The sequence below is a fragment of the Salvelinus sp. IW2-2015 genome, linkage group LG18, assembly GCF_002910315.2.
Source record: "Salvelinus sp. IW2-2015 linkage group LG18, ASM291031v2, whole genome shotgun sequence".
NCBI lineage: Eukaryota > Metazoa > Chordata > Actinopteri > Salmoniformes > Salmonidae > Salvelinus > Salvelinus sp. IW2-2015.
Genome location: NC_036858.1, coordinates 6,885,979 through 6,908,686, shown reverse-complemented (window position 1 = coordinate 6,908,686; position 22,708 = coordinate 6,885,979). Strand labels below are relative to the sequence as shown.

The 22,708-nt window shown below is 43.4% G+C and overlaps 2 protein-coding genes across 2 annotated transcripts in view; one reads left to right on the top strand and one right to left on the bottom strand.

Annotated features, from left to right (window-relative positions):
* Positions 1-22,708, bottom strand: part of btbd16 (BTB (POZ) domain containing 16) — a 53,779-nt gene that overhangs the window by 14,238 nt on the left and 16,833 nt on the right. The window contains exons 2-4 of the mRNA XM_024007034.2: positions 1,587-1,752; positions 577-670; positions 59-141 (exon numbers count right to left, since the gene is read on the bottom strand). Of these exons, the coding sequence (XP_023862802.1) occupies positions 59-141; positions 577-670; positions 1,587-1,629 (220 nt within the window). The 5' untranslated portion in view covers positions 1,630-1,752. The remainder of the gene's footprint in view (positions 1-58; positions 142-576; positions 671-1,586; positions 1,753-22,708) is intronic.
* waplb (WAPL cohesin release factor b) overlaps positions 15,301-22,708 on the top strand; it is a 54,875-nt gene continuing 47,467 nt past the window's right edge. The window contains exons 1-2 of the mRNA XM_024007033.2: positions 15,301-15,601; positions 17,250-17,737. Coding sequence (XP_023862801.1) covers positions 17,272-17,737 — 466 coding nt within the window. The 5' untranslated portion in view covers positions 15,301-15,601; positions 17,250-17,271. The remainder of the gene's footprint in view (positions 15,602-17,249; positions 17,738-22,708) is intronic.

Sequence of the window (22,708 nt, the reverse complement as noted above, 5' to 3'; positions counted from 1 at the left end):
AGAGAGACACAGAGAGACACAGAGAGAGAGAGAAAAAGACGGACAGGTGAAGAAAAACCTGGTTGGTTGTAATGGACAACACTGCGGGACAAGAGGTAGAACAGGTCCTCTGGTGTAGCCTTGCTGGGATGACCTGGCACACTACATAACAAATACACACAAAAACACATCATCATAAGCACACAAATCAAAAACTCAAATGGTAAACACCTATCTCATGGAAAATCATCTAACTCTTGTCAGCAACTTGAAAAAGCGAACTAACACAAGGTGAGCCCTTCAGAACACAACCATTTTGTCCCCATCAGAAGTCACCCCTCCCGTCCAGCCCAAACGCTCCCAGCGTGACCATCTCACCAACTCTACAGGTGGGTCTGCCCCCTTTATGGTGGCCATTGTGCTCCACACAAAAGCAGACCAAATGAAAGATAATCATGTTCCAATGTGGCATGCAGCCTGCTCCATACTGGTTGCATGCGGCTGGCAGCAGGCCCCAAATGTCTGATCAACTGTCCTCCCTCTGTCTCTCCTTCTCTATGGTTGTCAGTGTGTGCCCTTGCGGGCCTGGCAGCGTACCAGCGTCTGGGGCTTCTGGGCAGGCTGGTGCTCGCTAGGAGGGTAAGCCGTGGCAGGGGGGGCTCATCATGAGTGCAGGGCTGTGGAGAGTCAGCTGGAAAACAAACAGACAGGAGAGGGGTGAGGAGAGGGGTGATACACAAGGGGGGTTTGGACTCAACAGTAGACACGTACGACTCTGTGACAGTAACAATGGCAGACTTTCACGTTAAGTTTGGAGGTGCAATGATGGATAGGCATTGAAATTGTTGTGATACTGTAAAAGCCCCCCAAATGATCAGTGTTGAATAAAAACCTCTCATGTTCAACTTGATTTGGCATTTTGCATCCCAATGTAACCTTCACAAAGTATTCATAATAGTTTAGTTTATCTGCGATTGTTTTCCCCTGTGACTCTCCTCTGCTCTCACAGATGCACACAGCGTATCTGGAAGATGTCAAAGGCCTAATTGTCTCTGGGATGGCACTGCCAGTCTAGTTGGAAACCGGCTGCTGTCAGATCTCTCCAGGTGCCAATCTCCCCATAACTTTGCCAGTTTCTCAACACCAGGTTGGCGTGGTTGGCATCAATCGGGTCTAGCACCCCTCCTGGTAGGCAGGGCTCTTGGCTGGGTCACACTGACTTTGGCACTGTGGACACAGCATGCCACGTACAGATTTCGGCTGGCTTAGAGCTCTGTGGTAACATTAGAGGAGTACCTCTTGAAGAACCAAGGCCCTCTGCCAACCTCAACTAATCTTAATACTGTACCCTTCAAGACCTTTATCTTAGGATAATGAATGTAAACACTTCTGTCAAACTGTAGCACATAGGTCACACACACACACACACACACACACACACACACACACACACACACACACACACACACACACACACACACACACACACACACACACACACACACACACACACACACACACACACACACACACACACACACACACACACACACACACACACACACACACACACACACACACACACACACACACACACACACACACACCTGTCCTTATGGTCCTGAGTGATGTGTTGAGGGCCACTCTCATGGCTCTCTCAGTTCTCTCAGCTTGTGCTTGCCCCAGCAGATCACTGCCAAGGGGGTGGCGCAGCTGCCAGCGGTTGGTGTGGCCTGCTTGTGTCCTTTGACGGCCATGTGACGAGGCAGACAGCTGGACACAAATAGTAACCAGTCAAAATGATAAAATAAGATAGAAAAAATAACCATGACCATATGGTTAAGATAGAAATGTTTGGTACACATTCATGCTCATCTTATCCCTATAGTTCCTTCATGCACCAGCTCATGTAGCTCTCAATTGGAACGCAGGTAAAGACTGATTTCTATAAATCATTGGTTGCCTGTCAGGATTAGGACATTTACGATGCATCTCTAACCTACCCAATTTGACACAGCAATAATCGTGGTTCTGTTCTAGTCCTTCAACTACCCTGCTAGAAGTCAAAGAAAAATGTCGAACTATCAGTACTGGGGAGTATAATTGTACATGTCTCTCACCATTCTCTCTAGGGACACATGGCCTCGGAATGCCTTGACCGGAGCCTTCAACACTGATCTATGCACAGCAAGATCGGGAATGTGTATTTAGTAACGTGTCGTTAATAACGGTTAATCACAGAGTTAAGTATTTTTATGTCTTCTGACTTACACGGGCTGAAAGCCAGACGTCACACCCCTATGAAATAGAGGGTTTCCAAAGATTTTTCCAATAGAGTTGCCCGAGCTGCATCCACTTCTATTCATAGGCGATATATGCGTCATCGTCGCCATACGGGATCCCCTCTCACACCAAAGACAGAAAAAGGACCGTTTGGAAAGTGTGACTCTGGTGGCAAAAAACGGTCAAAATCTCTCCTTCGACAGAGAATCAAGATGTTCTAAAAGTGGCAGGTGATTATTACGCACGCACGGTCCGATTCCTTGACCATTGAAATTGAATTGATCTGTACTGCCATATTATCATAGGGACCACGTCTAGACTAATATCCGTTACACAGAAGTAAAATTATGGCGAAAATTGTCACTTCGCCGTTAAGAAGTGAATCTGTACGAGATATATTACATCTATTCCTATACGTTAGGCCCCACATTAAAAAGCATTCCCAGTAGATGTCAGTGAATTAATTTTACTCTCAATTGAAAGTCACAATCTATGTGCCCAAAAACCCCAGTCAGTCCAGAAATTAATTGAGTGAGAGATATTATGTCCAAGTCAATCCCCGCTGTGTATCAATTAATTTGAAAATAACATAATTACCAACTAGCGGGATCTTCGTCAAGTCAAACAGAATAGAAGTGCACAAATACCCAAATTCACATTTCAAACCAAATTACATTAACATGCATGATACACCCAGTGGATGTGGATACAATAAAACTTCACACATCAGATGTAGGCAATAATCTCATATGTAGGCTACATGTAGCCTCTTAGCTCCAGGTCTCCCACATCGAACAGGCTACGAAATCACAGAATATCTTTACTGTATGACTCCCTGATAAAATAAAGGTTAACCAACATCTACTGTTATAAATCGGGCCGGGTGAAAGTTGCTGAGTGCTGATTAAACTAAATTCCACGTTCACATCAACGGAAGTACATCGTGTAGAGTTTAGTCAGCAAGGTGCATGGGACTCTACAACAGCAAATATTGTAAATACAGTAAATATTTATTTCGTGTATGAAGTACTGTAAGTACATCGTGGAGTTGGGTTTAGTCAGAGCGTTCCATAGGGAACCTACAACAGTAAATATTTACGTTGAAAACGTACCCGCCCACATGACCATCAACCAGACAGTAAAAAATTACATTGGCTTTTTGACTACATTTTTTTCTGAGGAATGATGCTCATATGAGGTATCTGGTGAGCGTGTTCTGATCGGAGGCATCATTTCATGCAACTGGTCCATCAAACTATGCCTTCAAACGTTCGCTTATTTGATGGTGACCTAGACTTTTCTAGGACAGGTGAAGACATTTTCAACAAGCCTACAGAATGGAAGGGGAGACCAGGGTTGGTTGTCACACTTTTTACTCTCATGTGTATTTCTCAGCACCAGTATATCTTACAGGACTCGTTTCAATATTAGGAGAAAGACCAAGGTATTGGGTTGAAATGGGGACCCTTTTTATCTTCTTGTCTTATCCCAACATGGACTTATAAACCATCAAACACACTCCGTCCACTTGTGACAATCGGCCCCATTCTGGGGTTGGTTGTCACAATGTTTGCCCCCACACTACCCAATGCTAATTAAGATGCTAGTTACCACATAAGCTTGACCTAGGAACTCAGAAATATGTTTGAAATATAGCTCTCCCTTTCCTCTTTTCAACAAACATAATTGTTCATGGATACTTCAATAATTCCAACATTAAAGCTGGAATCCTTAATGGTGAAACAGCCACGTCCGTTTGCGATATTACAACAACAACAAAAAATGACTGCAACCAACCAACACTGTTATTCCCCCCGGACATCGTTGCATGCGCGATAGAAGAGCACATTGTGTTTTTACCGTGCTGCGGGATGCTACTCAGCTCCKCAACAAAAACAATAACAATGGTGGTGGGGTGGCCAGTGGCACGGTTTCCCCCTACTGCGGATTCCATCTTTATCAAAGAAAATACCAATCCCCTATGGGAAAAATTAATAGTGGAAAAACGATTGGAACCATTTCCCTGTTTGACAACTAGGTTTTATGCGTATTGCTGTGGAAAATTCGATCCAAAGATTAAGACAGAGACTATTTAATTATATAATAGAAACATCCTTAATACAAGCAGCTGCAGGGGAGATCCACCTCTGATTTCACAGGGAAGAACTCCAAGAATAAATGATTAAATGTCCCTTATATAGTGGGAGGTAATAATATAATCACACTTTCAATAGAAGCAACAGTTCCTGGAACACAATGGCCTCGTGTTAGGTTGCAGACATACCAGGAGTCTATGAAAGGCATAAGATCACAGTCCAACACAGAACATATTCCTTGAGAAGTTACAACAGCTCACCCCAAATTCTGCCGCCACAATTCCCACTTTTGATGCCATGGAAACCGTAGGCATCATCATACATGACATACAGTATCTGAGCTGTCAGACAGAACTAAAAACCTGGTTGCTGGGAAATTGGCATTTTACACAGAAAGTGGTGGTCTGAATGAAACTCCGTAAAGGTAATTTAATAATAACAATCCAGGGAAAAGGGAGGTTCGTAGGGATTGGGGTCATTTCGATGGCAGTAGGCACTATCATCTCCAATAGGGCAATTTGGATTGCCAATAAAGGGTGAATCAGTGGCGAGATCCGTCAGGTCATTCAAGTTGACTTCGGTGGTCATGACCATCTGGTTGGGAGGAGATACTGCTGTTTCACACAATCTCCTCACCAAGGTCACCAGGCATGAGAACAGGCAGAGTGATAGCATAAGGACTCCAACCAGGCCTAGGAGACCTTGCAACACGAGAGTTCCAATGTTCCCCAGTCTAGTTCTCACCCATGCAAACAGATCCCAACCCCACTCATTATCTCGCTCGTTTACAGTAGCTACCACCTGTCTGATAGTTGCCAGAGACTTAGCAAACCCAATGGAGGAATCTGGGATGTAAATACAACACTCTGTTCCCACCACCGCACAAGCCTCCCCCTTATCCACTTGGAGAATATCCAAAGCCAATCTATTTTGTAAGACCATGGTACGTGTAGCTACAAGTTCAGCAGTTAATGCTTTCAAATCAGTGGCAGTAACATTACCCAATCTTTCTACTTCATTGGCTAGTTCTCAAATGAAATCAAGCACAGTTGTCATGCCATAATTTGGAAGTAATGCAGAGAAAACCTGTTTTGCGTGGCCAGCTACAATGGTTCTCCTATACAAATGAGAAAAGGGTGATTTTGGGGACTGGGGTAGCAYGCACAGCAGGAACAACATAGGCATCATAGCAGGATCCTGACCAATTCGTAGGCAGATAATAGTATACTTTCCCCCCACACACATACATAGTTCCATTTACTGAGGAAGTAGGTGTAGCATACACACTGACATCCTTCAGTTTTTAACCTATTCCCAGTGACATATTAGGGTGGAATGTTCCATTTCTCAACAGTAAGGGCAGGGTTCCGTTATTGTAGACAGAAAGGTTATACTTACAATGACTTTCCCCCAACTGGAGACCGGTTCCATTTGCTATATAACACAAATAACCTGGGGGAGATTAGGCCAGGGTGATGGGTTGCTTGGGCCGAGAGGTGGGACTATTAAAATCAAATATTCTCATATAAAACACCTTATCCTCCACCCAATCAAGCTCTCTGTTTGTAAGGTTACCTGCTTTGGTCCACATCAATATTTCATAAGCACCTAGGGGTATCGCTAGTAATGGCATAGTCTCAGCACTGTCTGGTAACAATCCACAACCCCAACAATCTGATACATTCTGTAGTACAGAGATATTACTAGCTAATTGTAAGAAAGTGTTTGACTCGGGGAAAACTCCATAACGTTCATGTTCTCTTTTTCTTCTCTTCGGGTCGGCGGGGTCATCGGGTCAAGGTTCATGTCAGCGGGGTAGTCTACTTCTGGCCTTCCCCCTGTGGAAGCCGGGCCTCGTTGGAGCAGAGAGGATGGGGAGAGGCTACTAGCTTGGAGTCTGCTACCATCCAGAAGATGGCCGCAACCACAATGGCTGCAAATCCCAGGGTAAGCAGAGTTTCCCTACTTGGTTGTAGGAGTAAAATAAAAAGAATAATGTCTTCTTCTGGCTCTGCTACATGGTTACAGTGGGAAATGTGGATCCAGGTCTCTTTCCCTAAGCACTTTACCGCCGCTGGGGTGATGAGGGCGATCTGATGTGGTCCTTTCCACATGGGTTTCAAAGGTTATTTACTTCTGTCATGCCTTCTGACCACTACCCAATCTCCAGGCTGGAGATCGTGATGGGGACGGTCGTCTGGGGGAGTTTGGGCAGCAGAGACCAGTGAGTGAACAGCTCGAATACAGTTAGTCAGAGCTATACAGTACTTCATCATAGTGTCATCTGACAGATGCAGATCCGGGACTGCAGCTGGTGGTGATGCAGGGGTCCTCATGGGACGGGTGATCAGCACCTCATGTGGACTGTGTCCAGTTTTCCAGACTGGCGTGGAACGCATTGAAAACAAGGCTATGGGTAGCACATCCACCCAGGTGAGTCCTGTTTGAGCACATATTTTTGCCAGGTTATTTTTCAGAAGGCAGTTATAGCGTTCTACAATGTCCAGAACGTTGAAGGTGAAACGGTACTTGCAAATTCCTCATAACTTGCATCAGTGTCACGTTCTGACCTTAGTTCCTTTTTTATGTCTTTGTGTTAGGTTGGTCAGSGCGTGAGTTGGGGTGGGTAGTCTATGTTATTTTTTCTATGTTGTTATATTTCTATGTGTTTGGCCCAGTATGGTTCTCAATCAGAGGCAGGTGTCGTTCGTTGTCTCTGATTGAGAATCATACTTAGGTAGCCTGTTTTCCCCATTTTGGTTGTGGGTGTTTAATTTCTTTTTAGTGTCTGTTCACCTGGCAGAACTGTTTCGTGTTCTCTTCATTTGTTATTTTGTGTGGTGTTCAGTTTTTTCATTAAAATATGACGAACACTTACCACGCTGCATTTTGGTCCTCCTCTCCTTCCACCAACGAGAATCGTTACAATCAGGTCACACATTTATTTAATTATCTTCGAGGTGGAATGTGTCCCCCTATCGCTATCTAAACTTTGTGGGACACCGAATCGTGGAACAATGTCTTGCAACGGGCACTTAGCTACAGTCCTTGCTTTCTCATTTGATGTGAGGAAGGCTTCAATCCATTTGGAGTAGTTGTCAAACATTTGACTGGTGCTGTATATGTTTTTCTCCCCACAGGCAGGCATGTGAGCAATATCAATTTGCAGGGCCCCCGGGGACTGTTAGGCTTGACAAAGAGGTTGGTACTTGCTTTCCTGCATTGTGTTCTTGACAAATTAGACATTGGGGACAGGTTTGTGCAGTGATCGTGGTACATTTGGATGCGTACCATTCTTCTCTACAAGCACTTACCATTACAAGCACTTACCATTCCCCCTTTGTACACGACTCACACCGTGATTCATGTGATTTATGCGTCCAAAAAAACAAACACTGTCGGTGAAATAAAAATAAACGAATCAGAATAGGAAAGAAACATTGGAATGACAACCCTTGATAACTCTATAAGGAAACAATTATATCTATGGGGTAATGATGTTAGGGACAATATAGGATGAATCACAATAAATGTTTGCTAAAATAGTAATTGCTTGCCAAAAATGTAGTCTTTGTAATGGCAATACTGGGTATAGGTAACAATCCTTCGCATGAACTGCCTACATTATTACGCATATTATTTGTGAATTGTGGAAATTAAGATAATTTTATATTTACAGTATATGTTTTGATAACTATATATAAAACAAATCGAGGTGAGGCGGTTGATCTGCTTCCGTTCTGTGGGTGGCACTGTGTGCTCTTTTCAAAGGATGGGTCCTGGTCTCAAACATAGCAGGTGGATTAGCAGGTGGAACAGTGGAGGACAATTGGAGTTTTACTTAGTAGCAATGCTAATATCATGGTACAGCTATATGAACACTCAATTACTATGGAACATTGTAATGGTAAATTTAAAAACATAATGATGAAAATAATTGAAACTTGTATCTCATTATGGTTAATGGTGAAATAAGTATAGCCAGCTATATTTGTAATGGCTTAGAAGATAATAAGAAAAGAGGATCAGTATTTACCTGGCTAAAAGACAAAGAATATAATGTCTATTCTTTCCAGTTGTGTGGATAAAGAACTGGGGGGAATATACTTCTCCCACGAGCAAAGAAACTCGGAAGGGGTGATTGATAATAATTTTGATCCGAATGTGCAAATTGTCCTAACAGATCCGCAAAGTAGATTTTAAGTTTTAAGTATGTTATTGGAGCATAAACAGATATGGCTCATTAATCTATACTGTCCAAATAATAATGTTCCATGCTTCTTTGAAAATTGAAGTAATAATTTATCAAACCTACAAGCAATACAAGACTGAACCGTAAAGGAAATCACACTAGAAACTATGACTTAAGGAAATCACAAATATCATGGATATATTTGAACTAGTGTATATATGGAGGCTTAAATATCCTGACCTAGTGAGATATACATGGTGGAGGCTCACTCAAGCTAGTCTTCTTGACTATGTTCTTATTTCATTCTCACTGGCAACAAACGTTTAAAAAGTGTTGATAGGGGACAGAATGTGGTCGGACCATCTCTGCAGCACTCCACCAATCATGGCTTTATGGTAGACGGAAGCCACTCTTCAGTAAAAGGCAGATGACAGCCCACTTGGAGTTTGCCAAAAGCCACCTAAAGGACTCTCAGACCATGAGAAACAAGATTCTCTGGTCTGATGAAACCAAGATTGAACTCTTTGGCCTGAATGCCAAGTGTCACGTCTGGAGGAAACCTGGCACCATCCCTACGGTGAAGCATGGTGGTGGCAGCATCGTGCTGTGGGGATGTTTTTCAGCTGCAGGGACTGGGAGACTAGTCAGGATCGTGGAAAAGATGAACGGAGCAAAGTACAGAGAGATCCTTAATGAAAACCTGCTCCAGAGAGCTCAGGACCTCAGACTGGGGCGAAGGTTCACCTTCCAACAGGACAACGACCCTAAGCACACAGCCAAGACAAGGCAGGAGTTGCTTTGGGACAAGTCTCTGAATGCCTTTGAGTGGCCCAGCCAGAGCATGGACTTGAACCCGATCGAACATCTCTGGAGAGACGTGAAAATTGCTGTGCAGCAACGCTCCCCATCCAACCTGACAGAGCTTGAGATTATCTGCAGAGAAGAATGGGAGAAACTCCCCAAATACAGGTGTGCCAAGCTTGTAGCGTCATACCCAAGAAGACTCAAGGCTGTAATCKCTGCCAAAGGTGCTTCAACAAAGTACTGAGTAAAAGGTCTGAATACTTATGTAAATGTGATATTTGAGTTGTTGTTTTTTTATAAATTTGCAAACATTTCTAAAAACCTGTTTTTGGTGTGTTATTATGGGGTACTGTGTGTAGATTGATGAGGGGGAAAAAACGATTTAATACATTTTATAATAAGGTTGTAACGTAACAAAATGTGGAAAAAAGCACAGTCCAACACAGAACATATCCCTTGAGTAGTTACAACAGCACACGTATGACTCATACTGTTATACTCTAATAATTGTATAACTATCCCAAGATACACCACAGCCTGTCCTTTCCAATTGGAGCAAATTAAGCTTAGTGGGCAGAACAAGCAAGGAGGTGGGCAGAGACAAGCACGAGCTAGCAAGATCCTATTGGTGCGTTCTAGCATGTATTTGCATATTTCCGTTAGGGAACACCTATTATGTGAAGTGCTCATGTGCAATTACCCAATTCGCCCTTGCACTCCTTCTAAACAAAACCCCTTTTTAGAAACTTTGGCTAATGGTCAAGTCTGCAAAATTTTGTCCACTCTGTTCAAAACAGATTATTGTTTTGGGAACAGAAAACTGTTGAGATCAAATGATTCATTGATGAGAAAATTTGCTGAATATCGGCCCAGTTCCGTCTCACTCTATACTCTCCCACTGCAGGCCGTATTTGGTGGGGAGTGGAATTCCAACCTGATCCTTCAGCTTTATACATCGTGTGAAACATTTTCCTCCTTGTTCTATGTGTGCTATTACCACAGAGTTTCTAAACCCAGAGGTGCAACATCGTCAGACTTCCGGGAACGGTGCGAAATAGACCAAGCAGACCAGGTTGGGGTTTGGGGTTTAAGAAGTCAATGAGAGAAGTGAAAAATTCTTCCTTAGTTGTTAATTTTCTCTAAATCTAAAGGCACAACCTAGATTTGAGCCAATGTCTTAAGTAGTTGAACATGTTATTACTCCAACCTCGTGAAAGTAGCAAACTGACACGTCTTCATTTTCGTCAAAAACAACTTTATTGTATATCGAAGGTGTGCCTTTGATTTGAAGGCCTGCACATGTGCAGTTTGGTGCGAGACAACCGTTAAACCCGATGACATGTTTCTGCGCATGAGCTCAGCTAGTCAACGTCACCATGACATCACCTACAAGCGTGATCTGGGATTTCTATTGGAGAAGCAGTTTCTGCCTTCATACTGTACTGTCTTTGGTATTTCCACTAGGTGTGAACGCAGTCAGCCAAGCCGGTAATACACTTGTGTCCCCCGGGGACAGATTCCTACATAAAGCATCCTCCATTCAGGCCGCAAAGGGAAATGGAGTCCCTAGAGAAAGCAAGAACAAGATGGTTGTCAGGAGTAGTGCAGTATTATCATAAGGAGATGTGTACTTGGAAAACGGAGGAGGAATGGAGGGAAAAGGAGAGGGAGAGGAGGTCTAAGAGAGAGAGGGAAGAAGAGGGTGAGCTTGAGTCAGATAGAAATGGTGGGAAAAATGGAGATGGTTTATTAAAGAAGAATGGTAGAAAGTGTAAGCAGAGGGAGCTGAAGACAGGAGGAGAAATGGAAGTGAATGAGGGTGAAGTATTGGAAGTGGTAGGTGTGGTGAAGTTATCGGAGACCGAGGTATGCACAGAGTGTCAGGAAAAAGATGAGTCTGTGACAGTAGGAGTGAAGTTTATGGAAAAAGTGGACTCTTGCCTTTTGGCTGATCCATTTGTGGTTTCACGGTGGGTGAAAACAGAGTTGGGTAATGTGGAATCGGAGGGTAACCAGAAGTGGTCTAGTGATAATTGTTTGTGTTTCTGTTGGTCAGAGGGAGAAGGCACTCGGAGTAAAACAAATGGGGGCAAGAAAAGTGAATTGTTTCGCTCTCAAGAAAAGGGCACCAATGGAAGGAGTGATAACTGGGGTTGCAGTAAATTTAAAAGTTGACCAGCTGAGGTGAAAGATTCCCTGTGTATGTGATGCTCGTCGTTTGATGTGAGGCAAACAGGGTGGCGAGAGTAGGGAAACAGAAGAGTCATTGTCTGTTCTTTTGAGTTTTGAAGTTGTCTTTGCCCGACAAAGTGAAGTTAGGATATATAAGTTATCCTGTACGAGCGTATGTGCTGAATACATGACGATGTTACAGGTGTCAAGCTTATGGGCCTATGGCAGCAGTGTGTACGAGGGAGGGTCCAAGGTGTGAAAAGTGTGCAGAAGGGCATGAGACAAAGGAATGTGTAGTATTGGGGAAAGTAGTGGAATGTGTTAATTGTAGGGGTGCCCATGGAGCTGGGGATCAGAAATGTCCCATGTGAGAGAGGCAGGTTGAGTAGTGCAGAAGTTGTCATATGCTGAGGCAGTGAAGAAAGTAGAGGAAGATGGGTTAAGTGGGAGGAGTGGTGAGAGTAGTAGAGATATACCAGTATAGAGGGATAGGCCAAAAAGTGATATAAGTTTCAGTAAGATTGGATTTTTAGCTTTTATAGCAATGGTTATCAACTGTACTGCAGGGATGGAACGTAAGTCCCAGAAAATTGAGGTTGTGGTGGCAGCTGCAGAGAGGTATTTGGGTGTGCGAGACTTGACATCAGAAGAGTTACAGGGTGTGTTAAGTGGTGATGTCCCATCCTTTCAGGATGATGACATGAGGTAGGAATAAAAACGTTTAATTAGTGGAGTAGTGTTAATTTGTTTTGTTAATTTAATTTAATATTAATTTTGAGTGTAGTGTTAGATGGTAGGGTATTTATTTTGTACATTTTTATTTTTCAAGCAAAATATAAGGGAGTTGTGCTCCAGTCTAGTAGGTGGCGGTAATGCAACAAATTGGATGCTAACCGCTGTTAAACCTCATAGAAAAAGATGAAGAAGAAGAAGAAGAAGGAAGGCTGCGAAGGCGTTGGTTTATTATCTCGATTTAATGGCTTGTCAGTGGAAAATAAAAGTGGAAAATATGGGTACTGTCTTAATAAAACACTATTTTCCACCACTGTGCTAGGGGGGCTAATGCTACTTCCTGATGGTGCCCACCACATTCAGCAAGGGGTAAACAACATTCTCATGCGGTGTGCAACATCTGTAAATTGTCAGAAAATCCCAAAATGGTGGTGGAAAATTGTGTTCTATTAAGACAGTACGCATATTTCCCCAATTGATTTCCCCCTGACAAGCCATCAAATTGAGTTAAGGAGAAAATCAACGCCTTTTGCAGCCTGAATGGAGGGCGCTTTATGTATGAACTGGTCGCCGGGAGCGCATTAATCCCAGATGAATCTCAGATGATAGTGAGGATCCATTGTGCACACTAACAGATGCTCAGGCTAGGGGGGACCAGCTTGGTTGTCTTAAGGGTTGGTTGTCACAGTGCTAATTATTCCCAATCGTAAGTGGGGCTGTGTAGAATTTTGAAGCTTTAACATTTGTGAATTATTTGTAAGAACTCATCCACCTAGTCAATTCATGTCAGCATGACAAAACATTGAGGTAAGGGGAATTTATGTGTTTTGGAGGTGAAAGTAAAAATGGTTATCAACACATCACGCCAGGGTAAGCCTACACGAAACACAGCCCTTATTTTAAGTCTTTAAGTCTTTCCCTATGGGAAAAATGAATGGTGGAAAAACAATTGGAATTATTTCCCTGTTTGACTGCTAGGTTTTATGCGTATTATGACACCTCCACTGTGGGGCTGTATACCACATCAGGAAGAACGCCGCCCTCTAGGGGTCTTGGGCTATGGTCTTCCCTATTTTGAGCACATTCGTGCATATCACGTTAGTCAAGTTGATGGTCACCGCCTTTCAACGTGTGTTGCATTATGGGGATAAAAATTGTCTGACTTGCGCCTACATGACAACTGCATGAACTTTACAGAAATTATGTGATCAAAGGTCATCAAGTTTTGAATGCAGTCGACTCCCAAGTTTCTGCAGTTGCTTTTCACCAACTCCCGCCTGCAGCCTTGCTTGCATTGTCAGAGGCTCTATTGTTAATCAATCGTTAGGGTGTTTTTGTTTGACCCAATCGAATGTCACCATAGACATGACTGACACAGGAACCTACATAATTCATACAGTTAAAAGCCTATATACAAATGAATGTAATATTTGAGTGTCTCTCCCAGTAGTTGATTGTACAATGAACACACATATGATTTCAGTTCATGAGTGTGTGATATGCGGGTTGGAGACATTTTTAATTAGACATTATTAAGAACAACTTGTATGAACAATGGCAATACTGCCATGTTGATCTAAGCCTTGCTGTTGGAAAACTACATTAGTGTCCAACTTTCGCCTGTTGCAGATGCACCTCCCCCGACTTTCATCTACAGTCGTTTGCTTTCACCTTACCACTCAAACAAACCCAGTGGCTTTCATTTTACACTGAGCAAAAATACAAATGCAACATGTAAACATGAGCTGAAATAAAAGATTCCAGAAATGTTTAATTTGCACCAAAATATTTTTTTCTGTCACTTTTCTCCTTTGCCAAGAGAATCCATCCACCTGAGAGGTGTAACATATCAAGAAGCTGAATAAACAGCATAATCATTACACAGGTGCATCTTCTGCTGGAGCCAATAAAAGGCACTTGAAAATTAGCAGTTTTTTCACACAACACAATGCCACAGATTTATAAAGCCATTTTTACATCAGCCGATGTCACAAAGTGCTATACAGAAACCCAGCCTAAAACCCCAAACAGCAAGCAATGCAGATGTAGAGGCACTCTATCATCTCGTTCTGTGAGCTTGTGTGGACTACCACTTCGCGGCTGAGCTGTTGTTGCTCCTAGACGTTTACACTTTACAATAACAGCACTTACAGATGTCTCAAGTTTTGAGGGAGCTTGCAATTGGCATGCTGACTGCAGGAATGTCCACCAGAGCTTTTGTCAGAGAATTGRATGTTAATTTCTCTACCACGTTGTTTTAGAGAATTTGGCAGTATGTCCAAACCAGCTTCACAACTGCAGACCACATGTATGGCGTTGTGTGGGTGAGCAGTTTGCGGATGTCAACATTTTGAACAGAGTGCACCATGGTGGTGGTGGGGTTATGGTATGGGCAGCCATTAGCTATGGACAACGAACACAATTGCATTTTATCGATAGTAATTTGAATGCACAAAAATACCATGATGAGATCCTGAGGCCCATTGTGAGGCCCATTTTTTTTTGGTATCTGTGACCAACTGAGGTATATCTGTATTCCCAGTCATGTGAAATCCATAGATTTGGGCCTAAATTATTTATTTCAATTTACTGATTTCCTCTACTGAACTTTAACTCAGTAAAATCAATGAAATTGTTGCGTTTGGGCCAATTTTGGCAATTGATAGGGTCTTCAACTTTTGTTTTTCTTGTCACTGTAGGCTAATTGTTCCTTTGGGATATTGGCCAGCACCTAGTCAAACGTACCATATAAATGCAATTTGATTGATTGATTTATTATTCATTTCAGCACACAATTTGCCTTCAGTTTGCACATTTATTACATTCCAGGAGCTTCAACCACTGAATGAGCTATATATGAACAGCTTCGACACCCCCCAAAGAGGACGCCTCTCACCAACAGTCCAATGAAATGCGAAGGTGTTTGGTCTTGTCGGCTTTTGAACCAATCACAACGAAGAATACTGCTTCGCAGCGCTAGTTCACTGTCACATCCAAAGATGTAGCTTCCTGATTGGACCACAGCGTACTAGCGGCTAGGTGACAGTGCGGTTGGAAGCGAAAGGGAGGGGGAACCCGAATACAAGCATTCGGTGTAACACAAGAGGAGACAATTGAGTTTGATATAGCTTCAAAAAAGGAATATATCAGACGTAAAACCAACTTTATCAAAATAACTTTGTTACACAGAAAACACAGGACTTTGTGTAGTCGTTGACTGTCCTCTATCTGTCATTACTACAGGCAATTTAGCCTTGTTTATATTGTAAGGGAGGCCCAATCTGCTGCGGGAAGCGGACGCCTTCGGAGTGTTGTTGAGTGGTTCGGTCTTTTCGCGCACCTAGTAAGTGAGGCTGTTGTATGGTTGTATTCACTTACATTTTATGAAATATACAGTGATTTTCAAACTACTTTAAACATTCAAATCAATGTGAAAAGTGGATGTTCGTTAATCATGTTAAGTCTGTTGATACTAACCTGATAGCTAACTAGCCAAGTAGCTATTTCGTTACTAGACTTACCTAGCTAACTAAATTGTTTTTTGCTCACTTTCTAGCCACGACGATAATGTGATGACTAAATTATGTTCGTGTTAGCCAACTATTATTATATTAATGAACAATGCACAGGACGTTTAACTTTTTGCAGATGGCGTTGGCGTTATTTAGCTAACGGTAGCTAGCCAGCGCACTGTCACACGACGTTAATGGCTAAGTTAGTTAGCTAGCTAACGTCGCAACTAGCTAGCTCGCCATATGGGTCTGTTTTGGTATCAACACTGAATTAATACTATAACTCCCTAGGTCAATATCATGATATTATCGAGGCGAGTTAGATTACCTAAACTTTGCTTCTATGTACTGCTGTTAGACACCATTTCCCCTCCCCCCATAACGCCAGCTGATTGATTTAGCTAGCTAACTGTATAATGGCAAAGCTAATTGTGGTGTATTGTTAGCTAGTTGTACACACATTGCGTTAGCCACATCCAGAGCAATTGATGCTGCATTAAAGTGCCAATCGGAAAGAGGAAACTGCGACTTGTTAACTGGTTGTAGTCATACACGTGCCGCGTTCAACGATTCAGAAAGTCGGACATTTCCGAGTTTTCTAGTTCCGGTTAGTATGCTAACGCGGCAGTAGTCTCAGTTTACTCAAGCTGATAATAAAGATCCCACTAACGCAAGGGTTCCCTAACTTTTACTGCACAACTACATATTTCAACTAGAAAATGCAGCATACCTCACATGGAAACATTTGATTCCCTAGTTAAAGCTGTGTGTTAATATTCACACACTTTTAGGTCCCGCAGGCTGTCTCATCACAATGACATGAAGTGTAAGTGGTCCTTAGTTGACACTAAAAGGTTGTATTCTATGCCCATTTGAAGATGAATGAGACAATTGGAAGCTGGGGATGATTAGGTGGACAGATTGGGAATTTAGCCAGGACACCGGGGTTAACACCCCTACTCTTACCATAAGTTCAATGGGCACTTCAGTGACCACAGTCAGGACACACGTTTAACGTCCCGTCTGAAAGAGTGCACCCTACACAGGGCAATGTCCCCAATCTCTGCCTTGGAGCATTAGGATATTTGTTTTAGACAGGAGGAAAGCGTGCATCCTACTAGCCCTCCAACACCACTTCTAGCAGCATCTGATCTCCCATCCAAGGACCGACCAGGACCAACCCTGCTTAGCTTGAGGCAAGCAAGCAGTGGGATGTAGGGTAGTATGCTGCTTGGGGTCCTGACCCCTAGTTTGGGAACTGCACTGCACTAACATTACAATAACGTAGTGGTGAAATGACAACTTCCGAATGACATTTGGGTGCTGATGAACTGAATCGCCAATAATTCAGATTTATTACATCTAAAATCAAAACATTACAGTAGAAGTACATTTCAACCACAATATTGTGATTGCGTTGATGAGAAATGGCCTATGATGACAGCAACTAATGCATTTTATATTTTTTGTCCGTCCCAGGGAATATGAAACAGATGCCACAATGACATCGAGATTTGGTAAAACCTACAGCCGTAAGGGCGGCGATGGATCATCATCCAAGTTTGACGAGGTCCTGTCCAACAAGAGAGCCACGCTCAGCACCAAATGGGGCGAGACGACATACAAGGCCAAGGTGAGCTCCAAGCGCCCCGGCCAGAGGAGTGAGGTGGCAGAGCAGCCCAAGAGGCCCAAACTCTCAGACGAGATCTCTGAGGACCCCTTTGGCTTTGACAGCGATGATGAGTCTAAGACGGTCACCTCTCGCTTCCCACACGCCAAAGCCTCCCCAGCCAAGCCGGCATCAGCAGAGCCGCCTCAGGCAGGGAGGCCAGGAATCTGCCTGGAGTCCAGGAGCAGCCAGCAGAGCAGCCTTGTTCCCAGTAAAGCTACCTCTAGCATGGGTAGTGACAGAAGCCAATTGAGGGTCACAGAGGACACAGCCAGGTTCTTCAACACCACCACAACAGGTAGGAGGAGCCTCGTGTTGCAAAGTAGGTCTACTAATCCAATGTAGAATCGAATCTTGGGCCAGAAGGCCTTTGCTTCCAGGGGGTGTAAGGTTGAAGGGATAAATTGCTTGCAGTGTGGCGGACTCACTCAGTTGAGATCAAATGTTGTGTGCCGTGTCAGCCAACTTCTGTTATAATTATTGAAACAGTTATTTCCTGTCATTTATTTCAAGCAAATGTATTTTTAAGGTAGTTATAGGACTGAGTACCAAATATTTTGATGGTCTTTAGTGATCCAATATTTGTAATCCAATATAGTAAAAGCTGAGTAGTAAAGAATAAATTAGTTAAGTCTACAGAAGGAAAATGCTAAATTATTAGGTTAGGATGCACTTGCAATTAGGCTTATTAATTTCGGACCATATGATGTCATCCAGCCATCTGATTTAGACAGCAGATTGGTAGCTGACCTTGGGATTCAGACAAGTAGTCATTTAAATTGAACAGCAATTTACCACTTTACAAACATCGTTGTAAGCTTTTGACTTTGGGGAAACTTTGATAGCCCAAATCTTGGAACAGAAAAACATCTAATCTGGCAGTGTGTTTTTGGAGCAGGCTTCAACAGGCTGCCGGGAGTGAGTTTAGCTTACCCTCTGGACTGGAATAATGGGCACCAACTGTCAGCCTAGCAGGTGGCTCTTGTGGATTACACCCAAAGCACTCGCTGGGGAGAAGCAAACCCATCAAAATTTACAGTCTGCATTATGTTGATGCTCTTCTCTAATACGAAACCGGTCCACTTGACGGGTACAGCCCCGTTTTAGGAGGCCATCTCCTCTATGGCAGGTGGTTCTGATTGTATTCCGCATTGCAAAGCAGACACGCTGAATGTTATTTACTGCCAGAGGCAGCAACTTATTGCTCTAGTTACGGGCCCGTTTCAATGCAATGCTGCCTGCTGTTGTGTGCCCTTGTCCACTGCAAAAACAGTATCACATCATTTGTCACTCCTCCATATGGCTGTATGCCCTCTGTGACTCTGTCATTCAAATCAGTGGCCCTGGAAGTTATCTAGGCTTTGAGTCACTTGGAGAATGGGCTTGTTTGACACATCTCTGTAGGCATTGAAGTTGCAGGCTCAGGTATGGAACAATAGCCACAAGCATATCCTTTGTCATGCAAGTTAGCGATAGTCACATGATAAGTAAAAGTTCTGTCAGTCTGAAAACTGAACTGAAAGTATTACTCATTGGCACATTTAGCAACAGCACTGCCACATTCCTACACAAACCCAGGATATCCTCCAAGGCCCAGTGTTCACTTGTCCACCCATAGAAACTCTCTACTTGTTTGTCTGGCGGAGAAATCAATATGAGCAGATCAGGGATTAAAGGAAACTTTTCACAGTCGGGACTTGCGGTCAGACTGATGATAATACTTATTGAGCCTCGCTTAAGGATTCGTCAAGCAAAGCATTCCGACCGGCCCTTTTTTTATGTGGCTAATTATTGAAAAGCTTAGTTGGATCTAGAAAACTTTTTAACTCCGAGGTGCTCAGTCTTTAGCGACGATGGCGTGATTGTCTTTGCATTCAGAGTGTGTCCAGACAGCGAGAGGGTAGTCTCAAAATCCCCCCAAGTACCAACTGCATAATAAACCAGGCCTGTTACGGCTCTGATTGAAATCTAATCAGGCGTTTTCTCAGTCCGATGATTTCTTAAGTGCAAAGGATTTGAAAATAAAACATTCCCATTAAAAAAATATATTTATATTTACAGAGGTGGAAGAGTAATTCAAAACAAAACCTGTTAATCAAATGTCTTGGCATTCTCAGCAAAAACCACAACACCCTGAATTAATGACAAAACCCAAGTTATTTTGAAGTAAAATGTAGATTGAGGATGTAGGTCTGTTTACTATCTTTCTTGTGATAGGATATTTCTCATTGATATGCCAAGCTCAGTTAAAGGGGTACTTGGAGCTCCGTTAAAGGGGTACTTGGAGCTCCGTTAAAGGGGTACTTGGAGCTCCGTTAAAGGGGTACTTGGAGCTCCGTTCAAGGGGTACTTGGAGCTCCGTTAAAGGGGTACTTGGAGCTCCGTTAAAGGGGTACTTGGAGCTCCGTTAAAGGGGTACTTGGGATTTTGGCAATGCCTTTTATCTACTTCACCAGAGTCAGATTAACTCGTGGATAATTGCGCTAGGACTAGGAAGTTGCTAACTAGCGCAATTGCTAACTAGCATTAGCTCAATTGTTAACTAGCATTAGTGCAATGACTGGAATTAATTGTGTTAATGCTAGTTAGCATTGGCTCGTGAAACTACCTCTAACTTTCTTCATACTGGACACAGTGGTATCCACACTTTCATCTGAATCTGGGGAAGTAGATACACCGCTCAAAAAAATGAAGGGAACACTAAAATAACACATCCTAGATCTGAATGAATGAACTATTCTTATTAAATACTTTTTTCTTTACATAGTTGAATGTGCTGACAACAAAATCACACAAATTATCAATGGAAATCAAATTTATCAACCCATGGAGGTCTGGATTTGGAGTCACACTCAAAATTAAAGTGGAAAACCACACTACAAGCTGATCCAACTTTGATGTAATGTCCTTAAAACAAGTCAAAATGAGGCTCAGTAGTGTGTGTGGCCTTCACGTGCCTGTATGACCTCTCTACAACGCCTGGGCATGCTCCTGATGAGGTGGCGGATGGTCTCCTGAGGGATCTCCTCCCAGACCTGGACTAAAGCATCCGCCAACTCCTGGACAGTCTGTGGTGCAACTTGGCGTTGGTGGATGGAGCGAGACATGATGTCCCAGATGTGCTCATTGGATTCAGGTCTGGGGAACGGGCGGGCCAGTCCATAGCATCAATGCTTCCTCTGCAGGAACTGCTGACACACTCCAGCCACATGAGGTCTAGCATGGTCTTGCATTAGGAGGAACCCAGGGCCAACCGCACCAGCATATGGTCTCACAAGGGGTCTGAGGATCTCATCTCGGTACCTAATGGCAGTCAGGCTACCTCTGCGAGCCCATGGAGGGCTTTGCGGCCCCCAAAGAATACCACCCCACACCATGACTGACCCACCGCCATACCGGTCATGCTGGAGGATGTTGCAGGCAGCAGAACGTTCTCCACGGCGTCTCCAGACTGTCACGTCTGTCACATGTGGTCAGTGTGAACCTGCTTTCATCTGTGAAGAGCACAGGGCGCCAGTGCCGAATTTGCCAATCTTGGTGTTCTCTGGCAAATGCCAAACGTCCTGCACGGTGTTGGGCTGTAAGCACAACCCCCACCTGTGGACGTCGGGCCCTCATACACCCCTCATGGAGTCTGTTTTCTGACCGTTTGAGCAGACACATGCACATTTGTGGCCTGCCTGGAGGTCATTTTGCAGGCTCTGGCAGTGTCCACCTGCTCCTTCTTGTACAAAGGCGGAGGTGGTGGTCTTGATGCTGGGTTGTTGCCCTCCTACGGCCTCCTCCACGTCTCCTGATGTACTGGCCTGTCTCCTGGTAGCGCCTCCATGCTCTGGACACTACGCTGACAGACACAGCAAACCTTCTTGCCACAGCTCGCATTGATGTGCCATCCTGGATGAGCTGCCACTACCTGAGCCACTTGTGTGGGTTTGTAGACTCCGTCTCATGCTACCACTAGAGTGAAAGCACCGCCAACATTCAAAAGTGACCAAAACATCAGCCAGGAAGCATAGGAACTGAGAAGTGGTTTGTGGTCACCACCTGCAGAACCACTCCTTTATTGGGGGTGTCTTGCTAATTGCCTATAATTTCCACCTGTTGTCTATTCCATTTTGCACAACAGCATGTGAAATTTATTGTCAATCAGTGTTGCTTCCTAAGTGGACAGTTTGATTTCACAGAAGTGTGATTGACTTGGAGTTACATTGTGTTGTTTAAGTGTTCCCTTTATTTTTTTGAGCAGTGTATATGGCCTCATTGCCAACATGCCAAAGTATTTCTTTTAATTTCAGGATTTTTTTTGTTAGACAGCTTTTCAATTTTGTTTGCATGTGGTGCACATATCTGCACATATGTGATGTAGTACGCAATTTTTTACGACTTTTTGCCTCGTGAGTGCTACTTTCAGAACTACTGGCTAAAAAGTATACATAAGTACAGGAGAATCTCTTCAATTCCCTTGGTTGAAGAGCTTTGAATTCTATGGACGTTTTGGACTGAGGTGTCAGCTCTTGTCAGTGATGAAGCGTCTATCTTCTGCGACGGATTTTGGGATTCCGAGCCTTGGAACGATTAGTTTGGGACTTGTCAAAAATTATCCTAGAGAGGAGACTAATGCCAGATTCAGCCGCGGGCCGCCAGTTGGGGAACCCTGGCCTAAGGTATATTCTGTGCACTATTACCCTAGTCATATAGCCTAGCGAGCCTAAACATTCCTTAGGGAGGGGTATATACCAGAATCTGAATGCAAGTGGTATGTAGCAGCCTATTGGAACTCAACTGCCAGTATAGTTGTTTAGCAAGCCATTATTGTCCCACCCAGTAGGTTTTAAAGTGCACGTAAATAATTACAAGAGTCAGTGTTGTCAATGTCCACACTGTCATCACATGTAGGCTAACCCAGTCTCCTGATGTTGTGGTGACTTAGACCAACAGAGTTGGAGACATTTTCTGACTCAGCATTTTTTCAGCRTTGTGCTAAAAACTTTACCAGGGTGTGCTGGTCCTCTCACAGCCCTAGCACTTAGTTAACACTCTCTCATACATGGTTGAAACCACCTTCCAATGTAAAAATGGCACCCATGTTGCAGTGTGGCAGATGTCAAGATGGCTTGAATTTATYTGCTGTATGCTACATCTGTCAGAGACATTAACTGCCTAATGCTTGAAACTGCAATATGTAACTTTTGGGCAACTTGACCAAATTCACATAAAAAAAATGTGAGTTATAGATCGGGCATTTTCATTGGTAGCAAGTCTAAAAAGC